This window comes from Amblyomma americanum, chromosome 1 (genome assembly GCF_052857255.1).
Source record: "Amblyomma americanum isolate KBUSLIRL-KWMA chromosome 1, ASM5285725v1, whole genome shotgun sequence".
Lineage (NCBI taxonomy): Eukaryota > Metazoa > Arthropoda > Arachnida > Ixodida > Ixodidae > Amblyomma > Amblyomma americanum.
Window position 1 is genome coordinate 443,932,298 of NC_135497.1, and position 22,398 is coordinate 443,954,695.

Here is a 22,398-nt window from a genome sequence, read left to right on the forward strand (position 1 = left end):
AAAGCCGGTGTTGTCGACGTCGGCCGCGAGCGAAAAATCCCTCTCCTCGCTGACAGCGCGAGACGGCAGCGCGAGGAAAGGAGGGGACGTCTGTCACATAATTCGATGGACAACCCAGACCGCGCCGCAAGGGAAGGAAAACAAAATGAAAATTGGGTTTAAGGAAAGGAAGTGAGGCCTGTCTCAGATATCTCTGTGGACACCCGAACCGCGCCGTAAGGAAAATGAAATGAAAATTGATTTTAAGGAAAGGAAGTGACGCGTCTGACATATCTCTCTTCGGGCGCAGTGGGGCCGTGCGGGCACGCAGGAATCACGCGATGAGCGGCGAACAACGCAGCGCACATCCAAAGCGCGTTCACCACGAAGCTTGTGTGGGTGGTGGTGGTGGTGGAAACATTTATTGCCAAATACCGAGGGGGGCAAACCCCCTAACATGGCACGAGACAACCCTTAGGCGGATGTCCTTACAGGGCAAAGGACAGCCCTTGGAGGGCTATCCGCTTCAGGGCATCGGTAATTATCTGGCGCTGGTCAGCAGCAGCGGAGCTGGCCAGGAGAGTCTCCCAGTATGACTCCGCCGTGGTGGGGGATGGAGGGTGTGGGAAGGCAGGACATGTGAGGAGGACATGAAGGAAGCCTCCCGGTTTCCCGCAGAGCTTACAAGAAAGGAATTGATTGGGGTAGCAGGCATGAAGGAGAATAGGGTAGGGAGCAGTTCGGGTCTGGAGTCGGCGCCAGTGGGAGGCCTGGGTTAAGGTTAGGGAGGGAGCCGGCGGTGCGTAAACGCACCTGGAGTCCCGTGCGTTTCGGCAAGGCGCCTGGCAGCGCTTCTATGTGGTTTGCCACTCCGCGCGTCCGTTTCACCGAACGTAGCAGAGCGATTTGTCTCGGGCAAGGCGTCGCGCCGTACGGGCGATGGCGTTCCGTGGACTCCCTGGCAGTGCTGCAACACGCTGTCGCGTTCCACTCTTATGGCGCGTTCACATTTGGACATTCGGCGGCGAGAGCGAGCGGAATCAGCTGCCGCGGCAGAGATTCCGCCGAAATACCCAGCGGATTAAAGGCGAAGCTTAAGCGTCCTCCAAATTTTTTGCAGTTGGATACCAACGCCACGCCACGTACACGGTCGTCCAGTTCTACCTTGGAGACCGCTCTGCGTGGCCAGCGTAAAGCCCCTCAATAGGCACTGATGATGATGAAACATTTATTCACCTATGAACACAAGTGCACGAAAAGTAGCACTCCTATCAAGTGCTTCCGCCCGAAGCCTTTTGTTCTAATGACAGCCATCTTGAAAAATTCAGAACATGGGCTGCGATGTTGCGGCGGCGAAGTTGGTTAGAAACGGGGGTTTACACATGAACAGTACTGCAAGACTGTACACAAAAAGATAGTCCAAACCGGAGTAACGCTGTCCGCTGTAGAGAAGATGGTCGGCAAATAAAAGTCCTTAACCGCCGAAACCATAGAGGGTTCTGCCCCGTCTCTTCAGAGCATAGACAACGTCCATGGCCGTCACAGTTTTTCTCTTGGCATGCTCGGTGTAGGTGAGGGCATCGCGAATGACGTTTTCCAGGAATACCTTGAGCACACCTCTCGTTTCTTCGTAGATGAGACCGGAGATGCGCTGAACGCCACCACGGCGGGCGAGACGGCGAATGGCTGACTTCGTGATACCCTGGATGTTGTCACGAAGAACCTTGCTGTGCCGCTTAGCACCTCCTTTTCCGAGTCCCTTTCCGCCTTTTCCACGACCAGACATGGTAATCACAAACGGAACTCCCCAACACGGAGCAGCAAAGCCGTAGATAGCTACAATCCAGGAGCGTACTCGGCAGATTAATCACCAGCGCTGACCAGCGTAGCGTTCCTCTACACGAACCCTCGTGCGCTGGTATGGTGGCGCCACTGCTCCAGAGCAAGTGGCGCCACCTCATGCGCGGCGCGTGCAAAGCGGCTGTTCGCTGTAATGTGAGGCGGCGGGAGCCTTGAAATGCGTGCTCCCCGACAGCGTTAGCGCGTTAGAACAGGGCTTCTTTCCGCCGCTTTTGTGCTTTGCGTCGCATGCGCACTCACATACACCGTGTTTGTGTTGCAAATGAAAAGCAAAGCAATGAGAGCCAGTACCAGTTCTCGGCCGTGAGCGCTTTTTGTCCACCGGCGCCTTGGGTGCTTCTCCTGGCACGAGTGCTTCTGCTGGTAGAGCTTTGTTTTGGCTTACTCGACACCCAAACAGTCATTGTGGGGGCGTTGTATACAAAGAAAACTTTCGCAGGGCTGCCAGGCCACACACTTCCTCAGCAGTACGAGTCGTCTTGAAAGTGTGCCGTGAGGCGCCGGGTCAGGCATATATGGACACTACAACATTGCTCTGAGAGCTTAGTTGGTATGCACTGTAAAAAAATTCCGTACCTATAACGTAGACTATGTACGTTTTAAATACAGAACCACTTCTGCTTTCAATGAAACGTAGGGAATGACCGTATATTCAGTCCAGTATTGAAGGAAATGTCCGTGTTCCTCTGTAGTCGTTGCAGGGAAAAATACTAAACATTCAATTTAAGGGATCAAAACTTAACACGACAGGACGGTTGACCCCATCGACTATGTGTTGCACCAACCGCACTAATAACTTGCTTAAAGGCAGCAAAAACAGAAGATGCTTATGATGTGACGCCACTTTTACACGATGAACTGCTGGCCCGCGGACTATAGGCATCACATGACGTCCGATTTTTTATTTGTCTGGTTTACTCTTAGCCAACAATGTCCGCAAACTAGCATGGCGAACGACCGTGAGCATGTCTAATGTGAATAACACAATGAAGAGCCGAGGAAGGGTGATAACGCATTATGTTGCTTCAAGGTTGAGTGATTGGTACAAATTGTGAGCAACGTTAAATAACAAAGGCCTTAATTTGCTATAACGTTAAAAGCTGACTTGATGAAAATATTTTTCGCTACATTGCTAGCCACATAATAGAGTAACATTTAATAAAAATGTTACTGCAACATTTGCTTTCTGTGAGAAATGCTGCGTAATGAGGTCAACTGTTAGAAAACATTTAGACACAGACAATGGTTGGACAACTTCTCCAAAGTGAAACTGAACACCAGCTGAAAGTACATTGCAAACATGATGAAAGTGCACAAGTTGAAAGCCGAATTTCCATCTGCCATTTGGTAAGGAAATAAACAACTGAGTAAACCAAAAGCATGGGCAAACAAATCTGTGAATGCAGTGCAATCTAGCAGTTACATCTTTGCTACACAACCATTAATCAAAAACACCAACTCCTTCATGGATAACAAAAGCACCGACAAAACAACATATTGCTCAATGCAATGTTTAATTTAGTAGGTACCTATTGCCGCCCATTCATGCCTGCTCTTCCTGCAGATAAAAGAAACGCCACCAAAAAGCAGCGAGCAGCCATAATTGCTGCAGTGACAAGGAGGATGTGCACCATCGATGCTGTTCCCCCATCCTGAGTAGGAAATAATAGCAGTTTTTTCTGGAAATACTCTGAAAGCACGAATTTTCTATCCATCGTTTACTTAGCTTGCACTGACACGACCCATTGAGTACTCGGTACGTTTGACAAACAAGAGGCCAGCCGATAGGCACACAAGACTGTAGAACCTTGCTAACTTGCAAAAAATCAATGCACAGAAAGAAAAAGCTGACAAAAAAATGAGGAATTCCTTATTTGCACTTTTTATACAATACTAAGAATGTGGCTAAGATATGGCATGAACATTGTTTTTTTCTGTTCACTTACAAACTTTCCAGCCTGTGCTAGCATATTACTGTGATATAAATAATGAAGCATGCCAGACTGTACAATATGCTGTAACACTTATGAAATACTCCCCTTCAAGGCTACCGCATGCCTCTTACATGCGGTAAAGTTTAAATCTGCCAAACTAGCTAGTCTGCAAGATGAGACGCCAAGCCTCTGACATCTGGCGATGTGTACCTCCCATGTAATTAGAGTGATTGGAGATGCTCCTTTTTGATGGCATTTCAGTTGCTGGGTGTGGAAGGACCAGATATGAAGGGCAACAACTAGACACCAACTTTTTAAGCAACATCACAATAAGCAATGTGCGTTAGCTTTCCTTCTGTCCAAAAAGGAGTTTAATTTTCTATGTTCTGTGTTCACATAACTGCTTGCATGTGCACATTTTGGCTTGCTGGGAGGTGCTTTCCTCTGTTAAACTACAGTTTTAACTCTGGCCTCAGTCTTCTGCGCCTTCTTAATTTTTTGCTAGCGTTCACCTTAAGTCGCGTACAAACTCACGCAGATCTCCACTTTTTTACGTTTCCAGCTGTCACATCTTCTCTGCCTTCGTCATGTCCACCACTGCATCCAATGCCTTCAAGTCTGCTGTGTATAATCATTTTAATTAATCTGCCTACACATGTATTTATGTTAGTCGCTCTCCTCTGTTCGATGCCAATTGGCCCTGAGAGTAAATAAGTGAAATGGTAGTCTAATCTAGGTCTGAGCAATCACGCATTATGTTGAGTATATTTTACCACGTTGGCCAGTAGAGAGTGGAAGGAAAAAAAAGCTGCTCAGTGGAGCTCGACATGCCTCTCGACCCCTACACTGGAAAGCAGCAGACACCAAGGCATACGTAATCACTAACGACAACAGAACATGACAGGTGTGAAGTAATTCAGTAACGTTCGTCGCATTTACCACAGTGCATACTCGCTGCTCAGTAATTTATTACCTCATTACACATTCTTCAAAGAGAGTGTACAATTATGTGTTTTGTTTGAACATGGCACCACAGTACAATGACAATCATTAACCTTGTGCCAACACAACATAAAATAAACTTCTGCCCAGTAAATGCATTGCTTACAGTGCCATCACGGCACCTGTTTAGAAAATAAGCTCAAAATATTAGTGACATTAAATTTGAGCAGACGGTAATTCCCCCACCCCCTCCCTAAAAAAAATGAAAAAGGGTGCTCTTCCGACGGTACGTTTGTACGCTGTAATATTTGCGAGTCCAACTACGTGTGAAATTCAGATATAAATAATTAACGCCAAAGCATTCGGTTGAATGCGAGGCGCCAGGGCGCGGGCAAACAGTAATCGTCTTCAGGTATCCACTGGTGCCACGCCCTGAGGGCCACTGCTCGGCGAATACCATTCATAGCCACGTTCACATCCAACAAGCTTGTCACAAACATCACACAGGTGATGATGCAGCAGCAGTTGTTGTTGTTGTTGTTAGCCTATCAAAAGATGGCACATACCCACACTGGGGGATCGGCCAAGAATCGGGTCAGTTCATCATTGCTGTTGGCCAGTGCTGAATTTTTTTGGCGTGGTAAACGGAATCATCCACCGAAACGCGCGTCGACTGTTACTCGCCAGATTCTTGCAGTCCCACGAGGGAGAGCAGCTTTTCCGTCGGCTTCAAGTCTCCTCTTTCGTGCAGGGCCACTGGCATTGTAACGCACATTCTGCATGATCGTTTTACTACGCACCGATGCCGCACGGGACAGCGAGCTGTTGTATGTACACTCCAATGCAGCGTTCCGGCCACACACATACACACACACATACTAAAGACACACAACGCGCAGGACGCACGCAGCGAACACGGAAGAACAAAAACCCATTCCATAGCGCCTGTTCATTCAACTCCACACTGCGCTAACTGCGCACATGTTTCCGACTGCGGGCTCGGCTAGCGCTTCGACTTCGCCATGGCTAGCCATGGCCAAGCTGCGCTGCCGCTGGTGGTAATAACGTTCATGCAACGAAAAGAAAAAACAATATATCAAACAATTCAGGTTGTCAGCTAAAAAAGCTACCGTAAAATTAAATACATCTTATATGTTTTTGCCGTTGTGCGCCTTTGCGACATCAGCGACGTGAGCTTGAGCGCGAATACGCGAATGGCGCTATGAATTTCCCGTGTATCCCCGTAAATTGCAAATGGCGTGGCTGCGCCGATAACTTTTAGACATGCTTGCAGAGGTAGTCGGTGCGAACAGTTGGAAGTTCAATCGACTGGAATTGCTCAAGGAAAGTCAGCGGCACTGCATTTTTATTGTTTCTGTGCATTGCGAGTGACTTTGGCGGCAGCCACTCGGCAACGTCTCCGGTTTGGCGAACTTGTGAGAAGGTGAGCCTTTTGTTCTCAAATTTTGAAAGCGGTTTTTTGTTTGTATTGTAACCCTGCGTCTCGTCGCATGTTATGTTCACGATAACGTCAGTACAACGTGCATGCGCTTTCTGTCTCTATTTAGAGTAATATTGGTCGATCAGCGTAAACTTTTGGATTCAATTAAGCACGAACTGTCCATGTTGGTACTGCGTGTCGAATATGTTTTGAGATGATTCTGAGCGGGAGATGGTGTTCTGATAATTTGTGTACTACCAGATATAGTCTAGAGATTTGAAACCATTTATCACACTGAAACAAAGTTGGAAAACTGTTTTGTGTTCATGCATCTGCTGTCCTTAAACTTGACTTTTCGGCAATCATTTGCATGGCTCCTTTGGATCTGGAAAATTGACTACTGTTGCTAGGGGTGCCTGGTAGCAGAGCTCCTGGGGACGCCCAGTGGGTCATTTGTTTGTCCAAGTGCCCAGTACCAAAGGTACCATTCCGACATTTTTTCCCAGTCCGTTAACCTCATATTCCTTGCAAAGATTACAGTATGTAATCAGGTAGTAAAAAAATTGGTAACTTCTGCATATTTCAGAACAGTTGAGAGAAATGCACATGCAGCATCAGTATTCTCTCGGTAGAATTTCTGAGACCTGGATTCATTTCTTCTAGGACTGTGGCAAGATGTAGGTCAACTGTACATAAATTTATTTTACTCTGGTGCAAAGTAAAGAGTGCAAACGTCATAAGACAAGTCTCTAGTCTGTTTCATTCTCACTGCATTTGGCCAAAGCATAATATGAAATGCTGTATGTTTTATGCCCTAGTTTCCTTTACTTTGAGCAGTAGATGTTGACAGTGAATAGCAAGGCAACTCCACTCGCTGACGGTTTTGCCTTCGGCAGCAAAACAGGGAATACCTTACCCCATGTGTTATCTCGACAGACTCAAAACTGCGATGGACAGCTGCGTCCACAGCTGCTATCACCTCCCAAGTGCATGCGCTCGTAAGACACATAATAACTCTGGATTGCCATTAACATAGCCTTGCTCATTGCAGTTGCCGATAAACACCTCATAAGTGGTACTATTATGCACTCTTTTTTTTGGCACTATGTATGAGCTTCTGTTCTCGCACTTTCTAGAAATAATGCATGCAGTTTGGAAGTGCGAAAAGGGAATTTACGTGTAACTATATTGTCATGTCAGTATGTTACAGCCAAATTGTACATTGATGTCAGTGCTGGTGGTTTCTTTTCAATATTTTAGGAGAATGTTATAATTTTACCTATAGCAAATAATAGCCCTCACTCATTAGCTGATTTTGTCATGTCCAGTATTTTGATATGCTAAGCCACCAAAGCATGATTCAGAATGTTGTCAGAACTAAAGGCACTGAGTCTTTTGTGTCAGTAAAAAATGTGCTTTATACCCCTGTCACATGGCATTCCTCGAAGGCCTTTCCAGCAAAGGCACCATTTTTCACCAAAGGAGCGAAAGCTTAAAGGAGCAGCGATGCAGCTACACGGTGCAGCCCAAAGGTGAAAGTCGTTCAGGCTTAGCACCCGCTGCTATACTCGAGGTGGCTGAAGTGAGTGTTCTAAAATTAAAGTGGTGTATTCTGTTCATTCCTTGAGCTTTGACAATTTTTTTATTCTGATTGCTTCCTTAAAAGTACTGCAACAGCTACTCTCATCAGCAGGAGCAGGTTTTGTACGTGTATTGCCTTGGCCACCATGGGCGCTCAGTGTTGCCGCAACACTTTCTCTGTCTTGAAATTTGAACATAAAACATAAACACCCGTACAAAAACCAAAGCCAGACACACCTTTCGTATTTGAAAAAAATGTTTTCAAACATTATTAGCTTATCTATTTTTTTTATTGCTTTTACTTTTTGACTTTGGATGGTACTGCGATCACAGCTTCTCAAATGCCGCGTCTTCGGGCTCCGAAGGTCTTGGTTGAGCGCCTTCACCTCCAAGGCCCTTAGCGACAAAGGCGCAACATTTGTACCGGGTAGCTGCACTCCTTACACCTTTGGATATGATTCTCAAAGGCCTTTGCGGTGCCCGTGTGGCAGGGGTATTAGTGTGGTATGGCTGCTTGAACACCTGTCCCTGGTATCTCACAAACTGAATAAGGAAGGGAAAAGCCTCAGGGTGCTTGCCGACGTTTCGACAAGAGGACTTGTCTTTGTCTGGCAAAGTGTTCATCATTGGTGGGGTTTAAATAAGGTTTTCACTTCGAGGCGAAAGGCCTGTTGTGTGGGATGAGGGTGCGATATGGGAAGGGCGTTACGATGGGGAGCGTGAACCTTGACCAGGCATGATAGCTGCTAAAGAAGATTAACCGGTTGACCTGCAAAACTGTGAAAACAAAAAAGCCCAATTCAGTAGAAATGAATCTCGGGGTATGGAGTGTGGATAGTGGGCTTGAATGGCTTTATGTCCAGCCGCAACAGGTGGCTTGGTATGGCTGGCTGCCTTTTCCTGAAAAACTAGGATAAAGGAATTAAGCAGCATGGCAGAATAAAATACCAGGGGGGGGGGGGGGCAAAATAATTTGAAGGAAAAAGAGAAAATGAGGGCAGGTTCGGAGAAAAGGCAAAAAGAAGGGGGAGGGGGAGGAGTATGGCAGCCAAGGTTCCGAGAAGTGATGTCAGGAGGTGCAGGGCGTAAGGTTAAAGTATAAGGATAAATTAAAGAAAGCAGGAAAGGAGGGGGAAATTATGGGTTGGGAAACCTCTGACCATGTGCAAGGCCTTTTCAAATAATTATGCCAATTCTGGAATGTACAGAGCTGGCCACATTTAGTGCAAACATGTGAGCGCATGGCCACACTCTTTAGAGGTCCACTGTGTGCGGCGCAGCCACTCATCGCTGCAAAATGGCGCAAGAGGAGATGCACCTGGATGTGGTGCTTCGTGTCATGTTACACTTCGATGTGTGGCAATGTCTGACACAGTGGCCCAAAGAGCACAGCCATGTGCTCGCGTGTTCGCACTAAGAGTGGACAACCCGGTACTTGATTCTAAGTTTCCTCTGTATATGTTGACCCCAGACGAAAACAAGTTGTCTTGTCGAAACGGCAAGCACCCTGAGATTTTTCCTTCCCTTGTTCACTTTTTGAGTGTCAAGAAACCATCTGCCTACTCTCTCTGTACCATGCACTCCACATCTTGTACGGTTATCTTTGTATGTATACACCAGTGATAAATCATGAAGGAAATCAAGGGATTTGTATTTGTATTGCTTAACACTTACTTTAAAGCTATATCATGAGGGTATAGTTGAAAATGTGCTACGGGGGCTTGGTTGTGTGTCGTGACTGGTTTATCTTTATCAGGGCTACTTGACAGCCACCATGAAACGCAGGCTTTTGAAAAGTCGTTCTTCAAATAAAAGAGCGGTTCCACTGTTACAATGGAAATGTTATTTGCTAAAAACTTCAATCATTGCAGTTCAGTGATTGATATTTTTCAAATAACTAACCTGAAGTTCAAAACCTGCAGAAGGAACTATGTAACTTCTTTCCTGCCTTAAAAACCCAGTACTTATTTGCCAGTTTCAGCAAGCAGAGGTCTGTTTCATGGCACATACTTTCCACTACCTTGCATGAAAATTGTGCAGTACAGGCCCACCATAAAACTAGGGGCATAGTATACTGCTTGTATGCAACTACTTTGGCGTTAGAGCATGCATAGCATGGTCTTAAAGTTATTCTTTTCATTTGCAACTGGTTCATAAAAGGCCTATTCTGGCAAAAGGCATTTAGCAAAATTATCTTCGTCTGAATGCTTCTAAGGATAACTTTAGTTCATTCAGGAAAATATATATTGACAATATCTCTCAAAGGCATGATTGTCCATATTAGCTCTTGTTACTTCACAGTATTTAGTTTTATGCCTCCAGCATCACTGACTTGCATCATATGTTAAATAGATTAGTAAAAAGCTCGCTGTTAGTTTAAACCACAACTCATGATGGGGCTGTGCACTTTTTGTTGTGTTACATGAAATATACTTATGTGTGAAACAATTTCTTTCAGCTGCACCTCACATGATTCAAATTCCACCAGAAGAAAGGCTGCAACACAACATTGCTCACTACCTGTTGCTTTCCCAGCACATAACATGCGATAACAGCACGTAGCAGGTAAGATGTGAACAAAAAAAGTGCATGTATATGTTCCACACATGCATTTTGTGTACTGCCAACACTATGATATGATTAACTATGTCATGTAAGAGAGAGCACACAAATCATTTTTTGTATATATTGCAGCATGGTTATTTCAAGTTTTAAACTGGCCATTGAAACGACCCATTGTATCACCGCTGGTTACCCGGTGGCACTGGGGATCGAACTCCGCACCTCCTGCTTGCGAGGCAGATGCTCGGACCACTAGGCCACTCCTGCGGTCCCCCCACTGATGTTGCTTACACCAGGTGCTGTTAAAGTCCCGGTATGTATGTTAAATGCATTTTATAAAACCATTCACTTCCAAAGTACCATTTCATCTTTATAGGAAAACCACAGTTCGCCTAGCTAGACAAACCTGCTGCATACAAGCCAGCAGAAGGGTTGCACATACATGCTTCGTTAGGAAAACATAAAAATCAAGCAGAGCCTGCCCTTCATGGTGCATTATACCCTGATTTTGAGCAATGATCAAGATAGGCAGATGGTCATTTCATTGAACACTTGCATGATACATTCGTAGAATCGAAAAGACAAGTACTATTGCAAAATCTTCAAACAGTGTTTATTCTCAGAGAAAACATATGAAAAAAGTGTTGGATTAGTTATGGTGTACCTTGTATGGGGAAAGGGGCTCCCACTTTGTGAAAGGCTTAATTTTGGAATAACGACAGCATTTAGACTAGTTGGGTTACCATGTTTAGATAGTGGATGTGCTCAAAAAGACACTGGAAGTAAGCGCACTGTGTGGAAATCTCTTTCTATATCCTTGTCTTTTTGAGCGCTTTCACAATCTAAACTTAATTTTGCAAGAGAGCAAGGAAAACAAATATTTAAATTCTGATAATTAAGGATAAAAGATCATGTTTCATTGTGTTGCTTAAAGTGTACATTGTATCGCTATTGCTGTATTGCAGCACTTCTGTCGTGGCCTTGCATTGCAGCCTCTTGACTTTTGTTTATATAATAGGCAGTCCTTTTTTTCATTCGATTGCAACACTTTAGGAGTTACTACAGAGTTGCGTGGTAGCGAACTCTCTGATTAACGGTTTGCATTATTACGCCAGCATAACTTGCTAAGTGTTTCACTGCAGTCTTGTTACTAGAACAGCCTCTTGAAAGTATTCAGCCTGGTGGTCATTGAGGGTTACTGTTCACATATCAAAATGCCGGATCAGCTGTATACTCTTTACAGCTACCAGAACTATGGTACATTTCATGACATGCTGGCTGAAGAGTGCTGGAGCTCCAGACTGGGGATTTGGATGAAACAATTTTCAAATGTGTGCTCGGTATCACGCTGTTTTGTTCCAGTTGTGGAGAGGTTTTCTTTTCATATTTGTTCTGTCAAACATTTAAATTTTGGGCAATATGTTGTTGCCTTTATCTTGTGTTCTCTTTGTTGTTGAGGTTTAGTATTTTTGGCACAAGCACTCCACTCTATTACTTTTCAGTATAATTTAAAATTTGTAGGGCACGTCATGAAGAATAAAACTTCTACTTGAATAATCTGCATGTGTTTATGTTCTCATTGTTGATATAAAAACTTAGTTGAGACAGCTTGTATTTTAGCTCTGGCTAGAATTTTTAGGAGAGCCTCAGTAACATAATCACATGACCAACACAAGCTCGGTATTATTGTTTGTGCAATGAAAAACAGTTTTAAAATAGTTATTAACAGCTGTCAGTGTAGGACTGGCCTAAAATGTTTTGTGCTCTATGTAGCTCTTCTCTGAGGCAGGATTAATTCATCTGCACCTGCAGCCTGATACCGCCAAGATACCAATTCTTGGGTGAACTTATTTTTTTTTCACTGAGCAAACTTGCATCATCTTGAAGCATGGAACTTGAGCTGATTCTTAACAGCTCTAGTGTAGTGAATTTCATGATCCTCATTGCTTAGTTTACATTCACCTCAGGACAATGGCCTTTTCCAGTTTAATTATCTGTGTCTTGCACCAGCTACATGCCACACTATCAGAAATCACCTAATCTTATCTAGTGAGCTTATAATCAGCTATCTCCTGCTATATTTTCCTTAGGGTGAAATTCATTTTGTTGGGATACAATGCACAAGCTGTTTCCTGGCGTGGTGCTCAGCTTATCTGGAATGAAATGCTTGGGAAATGGGTCTCTGATTTCACCTTGAGTAGACGAAATTAACTTGTGCTAAGGCACTCTTTGGCCACAGATGCCCTTGTGCCATTAAAATCCATCAAATTCATTCTGTTGCCCTAAGATACCATTGGTGATTCATTCTCTGCATTGTATGCCCTGGCCAGATCCATTTTCTTCTTTTAATTTCTGCCAGAATATTAACAACTTCCTTGTTCATCCCTGTTATGGTTTCACTCGGTCAGTTTTTCTATTAATAATTATAATCACTTTATTGAAAACACATTTTGGGCTAAATGGCATCAAGTTTGCCACTCTGCACAATGATATATATGTTTGGTCTTGTATGTCTTTACTTGTGTGGTAATGTTCATTTTGTGCTCACTGTCTAAACAACCTTATTTGCCTATGATATCCTAAGCCCTTCTATACCTATTTTCCTTCCCCCTGGCTCTTTCTCTTTTCAGTCATTCCTCCTCTTTCCTTTACACCGGCCATTGGTCACAAGGCTGCTGTGGGAACGACAGTCAGCACTGGGCCCTTTTTTGTTCATGGAACCTGCACTGCTACTATTAACACTAATAGTACGTTATCAGTATTTTTGTGATACTGCATTTATTGTTATTTATGAAGTAGTTGGCTAAGGCATTGGTAGCAGTGTTGTATATTGCAATATATTATGCATATATCTCACTTGCAATATATCAGTGTGTTCACTATTACACTACCCTCTATTTCTTTCAGTTCAGTTATTTGGCTATAGACATATTGTGCTGCTTTCCTAGTTTAGTCCACTCAAACTAAAACTTTGCTCTTTGTGTCACAGGTAGAATCTACAATGATTGCTGCTCTGTGTCTTGTAAGCAGGAGGCAGTGTTCAATGGAGCCACGAACTTTCCTTGGAATTGAAAAGCCTTTGCCGTATTATGCGCTGAACCACGAGTGTGAAGAGGAAAATGTCATGCCTTGGATTTCTGCAGAGGTGAGCCATTGCGGTGAATCCACCAGCGCGAAAGACAGGGATGAGAAAGGAGACAAGACAGGTGCTGACTCGCGACTAAAGTTTATTGGCGTGAACAGGGAATATATAAAAAGCCAAGCAATACCATAAACCATGTAGTTACAGATAAGCATACAGGACAACATGAGTCAAAAATCGCCCTCAACATTTCCCTGATCGAGGTAGTCCAACTCATTGTGTGTTAACACGATAGACAAAACACACATTTTTCACGGAGTCATAAGATGTGTCTAGCCTCGATAATCTCCCATTTAATCTCTCTGAATTTACTGACAAAATGCGTGTTGCCAAAAGGAAAGGGTAGCAGACTTCACATCCCATGCAGTGTACAGCAGAATTACCCCAACCACCTAGCCAAGCCCCTACCCTCTTGTGTTCCTGTAGTCTTATATTCATACACCTTCCAGTTGCACCTACGTAAACCAGACTACAAGATAATAATATTTGATACCACATTCATTTTACAAGGTACATATACATTTCACTCTACACGTGTACTTTTCTCGAGCCACATTCACAGAATTATTCTTAAAATTTTACATGCTTTAGACAACGTATTAGGGGCCGAGAAAGCCACTTTTACATCATACCTTCTGGCCACATTTTTCAAATTGTGCGACAATTTATGTACATACGGTAACACAACTGGTCTTTTGGCATCTCGCTGGCTGGCCCCAGCCTGTTTGTGCCGGTCACCGCAAAACTGTCTCAGCTTCTTTAACAATTTATCATATGCTCTTGCAGTAACAAGGTTTGGAAATCCTGCGTTCGTTAACCTTAAAATCTGCTCTTGGAAACTAGTCGTCATGCTGTGAAAGCATAATTTCATCAATTCTGAGCCCGCGCTAGAAAGTGCAATGCTATCTTTCACTAGCTTGGAATGGTCGACATGTAGCCAGGTAGCAGCTTAACACTTGCCAGCACACATGAAGTGTGCTGAACATCAAGGTAAGGTCCAGAAACCACAGCTCTTTTTCTTGGGACATTTGCTCCAAGGTAAACCTGAGATAAAGGCCTTGCTCCTTAAACAACTTGAGAAGATGTACAGGTCCCGAACTATCACAACCTTTATAAAAAACCAGAAAATCATCGACATAGCAAAAGATCTTTCCCCCAGCCCATGCACATTCTGGACAGTTATTCTATCCACCCTACTCAAGAAAGTATTGCTTAGCACAAGGTCAACCTTTGAACCACTACATATTCGAGACTTTAGAACACATACCGCACTGCACTACTCTACAAACATGCTCTTCAAATAAATGCTATTCAATAACATGCTCTTCAGATAAATTTCAGAAAAGGATTCATGCAAAATTATCTCTGGTTATTTGCAAAAGCATCCGTGTACTTCGCATCTTGAAGATCCATTTCTTGTAATCAATTCGCAGTGTGGTTGAGTATCTTAAGAATGACAATCCAGCTGATTGTCTTGTGATTAGTGTCGATGTAGAACTATTTTATTCTATCCTGTATGAAGATCTTGTGAAAAGCTTATGGATGTGTATATCGGAGCACAACGATGAGCTCGTCTTTAGGAACGGGTGTGTAACATAAGTCTTTTTTGGCACTTGCCTCCTTTTATTTGAAGTGAAGAGCATGTTTGTGGAGTATGGCAGTGCGGCATATGTTCAAAAGTCTGCTAAATGTATCGATTCGAAGGTTGCCCCTGTGCTAAGCAATATTCTCTTAAGCAGGGTGGAAGGAATGATCGCCAAGAAATTGCATGGGCTGGGGGAAATCTTTCGCTACGTCTATGATTTTCTGGTCTTTTACAAAGGTTGTGATAGTGTGGGACCTGTACATATTGTGAACTTGTTTAAGGAGCAAGGCCTTTCTCTTAAGTTTACCTTGGAGAAAATGTCCCAACAAAAAGAGCTGCGGTTTCTGAACCTTACCTTGATGTTCTGCACACGCCATGTGTGCTAGCGATATTCACCTGGAATAAGCGACCTATGTGAACCACATTGATATACTCCTGTAACTTGAGAACCGGTGCCCACAGCTCCATGAAACTTGGTAGTTCTTCAAATAGTTATGCTGTGAGCCCACACTGAAAATTTCATTCAGATATATAAGAAACAAAAAAGTTGGTGTTCAAGGGTAGCCTCCCCCCTTAAGGCTGGTTAACATGCAAGCGACAGCGATTGAGGGGAGAGTCTCGAAAATTTCCAATTTGTTGGAACCTCCCCGCTCATTGCTGCTACGGCTCAAAACTGGTTTTTGCGCAGCGGCAGCAGGATTCGCTAGCACTTTTTCTTGCATGTGAAACAGGCTTTCCGTGACCTGAAGTCCAATTTCAGAGACTTCAGTCACCATTCAGCTGTTAAAAATGAAACGTCGTCTGAAGACATTCAGTTACATTTTATATACCTGGTGTAGGCGAATTCGATATGCTATTTTCTGTATAGGTGGTATGCACTGACTCACAGCCGTGCTGTGGAGAGTCACAGGCGGCCGCCATGCTTGAGGTGCACATGGCAGATGAACTCGTGCTCAGCAAGCATGTTTTCTTTGGGTGTTGCATTTAGACTGCTAGTTGGAATCCGTGTGTATCAGAGATTCAGCTGGTAGTCACCGGCCGCGGTAACTGCGTGAAACTACATCGTAAACGAATGCCACTTCCATTGGGCAGCTGCGCTTGTTAGTGCTGCTCAAGCGGGAAGACGAGCACATCAACGAAAGTTGGTCGCGGGTTTGTTTTCCCTAGATTGTGCGATTGAAGCTCAGATAGTGGTCAGTCACGGCAGCGCTTCCATGACTGCAGGGCTGCATGTAGTTCAGGCACATTTACGGAGATTGTGACTCGGTACAACTAGTAGCCTGCAGTACTCCCTGCATAACTTTTGACTGCGTTTCTGTGTAGAACCCTTGATATTCGAGCTCTACTACATAAAGCAAACGCAGGATGTTCGCAAAAGTTTGCTTAAAGGATGTGACCTCATGCTTGCTTGGATCTTGAATTCTCGGGGCATGTGCTTCGTTTTTCGGTGGAGTCTTGGCCACCCGGGCAGTGTCTTTCATCGTGGACGATGTGAAATCTGCGCTTGCGTCAGGGTGATACTGTATGGCTCGTGAGCTGGTGCAGCAACCTTGGTTTCTACCAAAATAACACACTAATTTCTGCAGCTTGCGCTGTGTTGTCGGAAGCTGGCACGAAAGAGACCACGCAGCACGAAATATGAAGTGTCGGCTACTAGGTACTCTCGTGTCGAATTTTGCCAACACTGCGTGCACAGTGCCCAGTTTGCTGCCTTGTGAGTGGTTGTGGTGACAATCTTATGACCACCTTTGTGCAAAAAAAAAATGACAGCTCCTATGTGGTAACAAGGCTTCCCAAGTTTGGTCATGTTTATGCGTTGTGCGCCGAGGATTCCCACACAAGAAGAATTGGCTGCTTTTCTAGAAGATTTACCCAGTGTGCTCATGCACCACGCACACCCTAGCGAGGCAGGAAATCCGATCACTTTCCCGCTAACGTGTCTGAACTACATGCGGATCTCTGGTTTCACGGAAGAGCTGCTGTCATTGACCACTATCCGAGCTTCAATCCCAGAATCGAGGGGAACCAAACCCATGACCAACTTTCGTCGCTGCACCTGTTTTCTCAGCCCGCTTGAGCAGCTCTAACAAGCGTGGCAACTGCCCAATGGAAGCAGCGTTCGTTTACAAGCTATCTAGTTTTGTACGGTTATCGCGCCCGGTCACCACCGGCTGAATCTGTGATGCACGTGGATTCCAAGTGGCAACCCGACACGCAATGTAAACATGCTTGCGGAGCAGAAGTTCGTCTTCTATGTGCACCCCAAGCATGGCGGCCGGCGACGTACAGCACCGTGGCACAGCTGTGCGACAGTGCATACTACCTGTACTAACGTCTTGCCTGCTGTTCCTAAGAAAACATGAAAAATTTGGTGTCTGTAATCCTCTAAGGCCAATTCACCACGGTCAACTGGAGAGGTTACATTGTTAAATATTCCGAGACAGTTACGCCCCCTCCCCCAAGACGTCTTCACTGCACAACATTGGGAGCCGCCCACTGCGTCTGAGGGAAGGACGCCTCGGCCGCTTCCAAGAACAGTTGGGAAGCGCCCATTAGTCCCTCTGAGGGAAAGCGGTGTCGATGTGTGAGGGCCGGTTGCGCAGAATGGACGATCGCATTGCCAAGGTCAGCAAAGCCAGACACTGCTACCCCGGAGAAGCGAGGCTCCCGTTTCGACGCTCTCCAGCTAGTGTTTCTTTTCGCTTTATGTAGTGGCAAATAAATCCTAGTTCGTTGTTTTTAAAGATATTGTTCTCCCGTATGTGATTGAAAAATGAACATACGTAACTAGTTTGGTCAGCAGCCCTCTCTGTAGTGCAAACAACGTGCCATCGAAGGAGCATGGCCCAATGTTCAAAATTGTCCTCTTTCGTTCGTCTTTGGATGGGTTTTGCTCGTGACTAGCGTGTCCGCTACCTCTCTTCTCCTGATCAGACTCCTCGGTTCACCTTATGTTTTGCCCTGCAGACCAGAAAGGTGCGCTTATGGCATAGGCTGGGAAAAGATTATTCATTATGTGGCAGGGCTTTAAACAAGGCTTGCATGCACACCCACCCCCTTCCTCTTTGTGTGTGTGTGATGGGATGTGACACGTCACAAAGCCCCTGAGCCAATCAGTGGCACTGCAAGAAATTTCACAGTGTTACATCAGGTTTGTATATTGCCTTTTAAAATGGTACTTGCTGATGCCATTGGGAGAAAGACCGTGCTTATATGCCATGGTCTCCATGAAGTAAAAATTATTCTGTGGTAGTGTGTGCTGTGGTATGTCTGGTGTGTGGTATTTGTTCGGCTAGTAATACCCCTGTCATGCACTCAAGTTAAGGGCACTTGCGGGAGGAGTGCATTCCGGCACTTCGAATGACGCTGCTAAACAGGGCAGCAAAGTGTCACTTGTAGTAACAAAAATGGCGACACAGTGAGCAGAATTTTCAGAAAAGCAGATGAAAAAGCAAAAACCTCTGATAATTTATTGTTTGATGCGATAGCACGAATAAAACTACCTTAGACAACTTTTAAAAAAAACAATGAAAAGGCAAGAATCAGCCAAAATGTTTCTAAGAAGGCCTCTCCAGAATTTTGACAGCAAACAAGATGGTAGCGTGTAGAGGAGTTGCATGTAATCTGGTTCCTTTGATGTGTTTTGCTTCTCGGTATAGCAGAAATCCTTGTTAAAAACTTTTACAGGAAGTAAAATAAAGCTGTAGGTGCTTTTTATGCATTACATTTTGTGCTTTCGAAGTCTACACACCTGGCTAGAAAAGCGTGTTCCGTAAGCGAACTCCAACCGAACTGCAGTCTTTTGTGGATGACACTCCACCTACACTGTTTTGCTTTGCCACAGTGCACTTATGGCGAGTGGCACACCCCACAAGCGATCTTGGCTTGCGCACTTGACAGGTGTATTACATGTGCGTTCTGATGCTGTGCTTGTCTCCTGTCTTGTTTCACTTAGCACAGGTGGCAGCAGGTGAAAATTTGATGCAGGTTAATGCAACTTGTTCTTGGTAGCTATCTTTTGATTGCAAGCATTTTTGCTTTTTTGTATAGCCATAATATTGAATATCACTTTCTTTCCTTATTGCGTTATTGAGCATCGCTAGTCTGCTAATGACTCTGTGCTCAGATTTTGAAACCTGCCACGTTGCTTATGGCTGTGCTATGTGTCCAGCTTGTAGTCGAAGAACCTGAGTTTCGTTTCTGGTGGTTTTCTTTTTTTTTCCCCGCAAGGCGTCATTTTTGTAACGCGCTGCGAAGACTGCAGCGCTCATTGCCTGGTAACGACAACTTCGCCGCTAGACTTCGGAGCCCTCCAAGTTGCTTACAGCATGCCGCATCATCTGGCTTGTAATTTAGACAAACAAAATTTCATTTTAGATGTAGTTCTTTTGTTCATGTGAGGCGGCATTTTTTTTAACGCACTCCGAAGACTCTGTAACATCCAAGTAGCTGGGCAGCCTCCGCATGCACGACGTGCGCTCTGAAATATCGCAAATCTAAGGACTCCACTGCACAGTATCTGCAGTGCTGCAAACTACTTGTGAAGTAGGGTATAGTGTTTTTGAGTAAAACATTCCACCACGTTGAAGAAAGTGACAGTACCAGAGATAGATGCGCCGTAAAACTTTGTAATGTCCATCTTTTCTTGTTTTGGCAGAACGAACCTTTTTTTTTCTACATGAAGTGGCATTGCCATTCTGTCTACAGTATTAGGGATTTCAAATGTAGCCGGCATCACTGACTTGAGAAGAACAGGTAGCCAATTTGGGAAAATTTTTGAAAAGTCATGTGCACAATCATAGATACCTTGCCACAAAGGGTCATGAGATGTAATAACTGATCTGGATAACCTGCTCATGTTAGACTGATTAATTTGAGTTCAATGAACAATGTAAGCCTTCGCATCAGTGCTTTGTGCATTCACTCAAGGGAGTCACAGATGTTACGCAATTTTTTGGAAACGAGGGATACCAAATGTTCTGGCCTGCAGTGACTTGCTGAGGTGCACAGTAAGGTTTATTTACAAGTATGTCGTACGACGAATTGATTTTTAAAGGGTGGAGGCAAATTTTTATATCCTGGCAAGGTCCTACCCTGTAGTCGTAGAAATAAGTGGAAAACTGGCTTTTTTTTTTCCAGAAATTTGCATTTTAAATATTACATAGAAAGGGAAGTACCAACAGTAGCGATGTGCTATGTTAAAACTTCGTTCCTCTGTTGGGTTAACATACTGTAATGAATAGTGCCTAGTATGCTATAGAGTTTTGTTGGAATAAACTTTTGGGGCCTTGTGGCCAGTTAGTGTCAGTGTCTTCTAGGTTTAATGCTGTTTTCTTGTTTGTTGTTTAAAATGGTTTGAAAGGACATGCATAACTAACACTGCTGCTGTAATACTGCAGCACTGCTACTGGTACAGAATACTGGAAAAGGGAAGTTGCACGTGTATTTGTGATAGTTATCGCTCGTATTAGTGCTTCAAACTGCAGCTTTGTGGCTCGCTGTGTTAGCGCCACTCGTTTGGTGGAGTGCTTCAGTGTTGAAAAAAGTTTTCTGCTGTTAACTCACTGCAGTGGGCAGACATGTTCATGTGGGTAAAGGCAGATTGACACAACAGCCAGTTCGCTCGCGGGCCAGGCATCACATGATGTTCCACTTCTGCTTCGTGATGCTCGCGTATGGCCCAGGTAGGGTGAAAGGCCGTGCCCATGTCTAATCTGATCATCACCGCTCCTCGGGGCTTCACCTTTGCGCGTGGCATTATGCTCATTAGACATGCTCATGATCATTTGTCGTGCTAGTTTGCCAGCATTGTTGGCCAGCAGTGAACAACCAGACGGTCCGGGACGTCGCATGACTCCTAGTCCGCAGGCCAATGGTCTGTCGTGTAAATCGTCCTTAAAGGGCCCCAGAAAGGGGCTCTTAATAATATTGCGATATGTCTGGGGTGTCAAAAGACGCCGCCATATTTAACCTTCGGCAAGAATTATTTTAATGCATTTTGTGGAAGCTGAGTTATATGCGGACAAAATTCGAACTTCCACATCTTTGTGTCTTTCCCTCTCCTCTCACACGCCAGAACAGCAGCGCTCCTCCGACGGCCCCACCCTTCGACTCCTTGAAGTTTTTCGCATGACTTTCGTCATCCATGTCCTAATCTTTTTTGTGCAACTTTTAAGTGTAGCATCGTTCTGGTACAATGCATATAACAAAATTGCTTCAAATGATAATTAACTGAATGGCGTCTAGTCTCATTTGTCAAGCAGATTCAGACATGTTTATGGTCACCACTCAAACAATTGCACTTCATATTTTTTGCTGTTTAAAGAGATGCACATCTCGATTAAATGAGAGACCTTGTATATACAATGTGGTTGATCGTGTACCTGGTGTATTGCAGCCGGGTGGTGCGAAAGTCCATTGCACGGGTGCTGACAGTCATCCACCAGACACAGAAGGCGAACCTGCGGAAGTTCTACCGGGGCAAGAAGTACAAGCCCAGGGACCTGCGGCCTAAGCTGACCCGTGCCAAGCGCCGTGAGCTGACGCCTCATGAGAAGCGGCTGCACACACGCAAGCTGACCCGCAAGCTGGCTGCCTACCCACCCCGCAAGTTTGCCCTCAAGCTGTGAATGTTGCTCGATGTACAGTGACAACCAACGCAGTAAATAAAGGGGTCCATCGTCCAACCAACCTATATATGTGATGTGATGCTGTTGCTCCTCAGTTGAGCTCAGAAATGCATTGCCTTTGCAAGAGTTGCATGGTGCGAATCTTTGTTGGCACAGATACCTAGATGCAGCATGCAAGGATGCCTGCCTTGACTGCTGCACCTGAGAGTGTTCTTAAGGAATGCAGTGGCAAAGGAAAGAAATAAAAGATTGTGCAGGTTCAAATGTATTTACTCGCGTAATTTGCACGCTTTTTTTTCTTTAAAGCTTTAAAAGGGGGGTGCGTAAATTACGCTGAGATTTCATAAACATGTCCTAAAAAGCTACAGATCATGATGCACATGTTCTATATACCACGTGTTGTCACCCATGATTCCCCAACTCTCCCTTTACTGGGGGAAAAAAAAGTTCATACCCCTCCCACTCCGCCAAGCTGGATGCCATAGCAGCACGTGTGCAGCTGAAAGCAGTGAACTCTCGACAATACGATCGCAAAGCCAGCAGTCTAAGTAAATTGTGGATGAAAAGGCGCTCTCACTTTCAGCCCGGCTGACAAGCAGCAAATGGTTGCGCAGTCCGGGAAGGATGCGTTGTGGCAATTGCTGCCAGTATTTCTTTTCATTATATCGTCTTCTCTATGGCTATTTAGCTGGTGCTGACTCTTCTGTTTGTATGTTGCTGTGTGTGGGGAAGGTGTTATCAAG

General features: G+C 44.7%; 2 protein-coding genes across 4 annotated transcripts; one reads left to right on the forward strand and one right to left on the reverse strand.

Annotated features, from left to right (window-relative positions):
• Positions 1-405: 405 nt before the first annotated feature.
• Positions 406-5,835, reverse strand: LOC144115930 (histone H4-like). The gene has a single exon (XM_077650558.1). It carries the CDS (start codon positions 1,763-1,765, stop codon positions 1,454-1,456), a length of 312 nt encoding a protein of 103 aa, XP_077506684.1. The 5' UTR covers positions 1,766-5,835; the 3' UTR covers positions 406-1,453.
• A 152-nt stretch (positions 5,836-5,987) lies between these two features.
• Positions 5,988-21,720, forward strand: LOC144115931 (large ribosomal subunit protein uL29-like). 3 transcript variants are annotated; one of them, XM_077650559.1, is made up of 7 exons: positions 5,988-6,159; positions 6,567-6,637; positions 10,196-10,302; positions 10,432-10,612; positions 12,930-13,046; positions 13,289-13,444; positions 21,424-21,720. In XM_077650559.1, exons 6-7 carry the CDS (start codon positions 13,419-13,421, stop codon positions 21,653-21,655), a joined length of 258 nt encoding a protein of 85 aa, XP_077506685.1. In that variant the 5' UTR covers positions 5,988-6,159; positions 6,567-6,637; positions 10,196-10,302; positions 10,432-10,612; positions 12,930-13,046; positions 13,289-13,418; the 3' UTR covers positions 21,656-21,720. The 3 variants fall into 3 exon arrangements, with proteins under 3 accessions (XP_077506685.1, XP_077506687.1, XP_077506686.1); XM_077650561.1 differs by having other exon boundaries at positions 13,327-13,444; XM_077650560.1 differs by having other exon boundaries at positions 13,330-13,444.
• Positions 21,721-22,398: the final 678 nt, after the last annotated feature.

Bases quoted from the DNA above. Each gene is read 5' to 3' on its own strand.
- LOC144115930 (XM_077650558.1), bottom strand. From the start codon at position 1,765: ATGTCTGGTCGTGGAAAAGGCGGAAAGGGACTCGGAAAAGGAGGTGCT.
- LOC144115931 (XM_077650559.1), top strand. From the start codon at position 13,419: ATGTCATGCCTTGGATTTCTGCAGAG. The intron at 13,445-21,423 runs GTGAGCCATTGC...GGTGTATTGCAG, and splicing joins TGCCTTGGATTTCTGCAGAG to CCGGGTGGTGCGAAAGTCCA.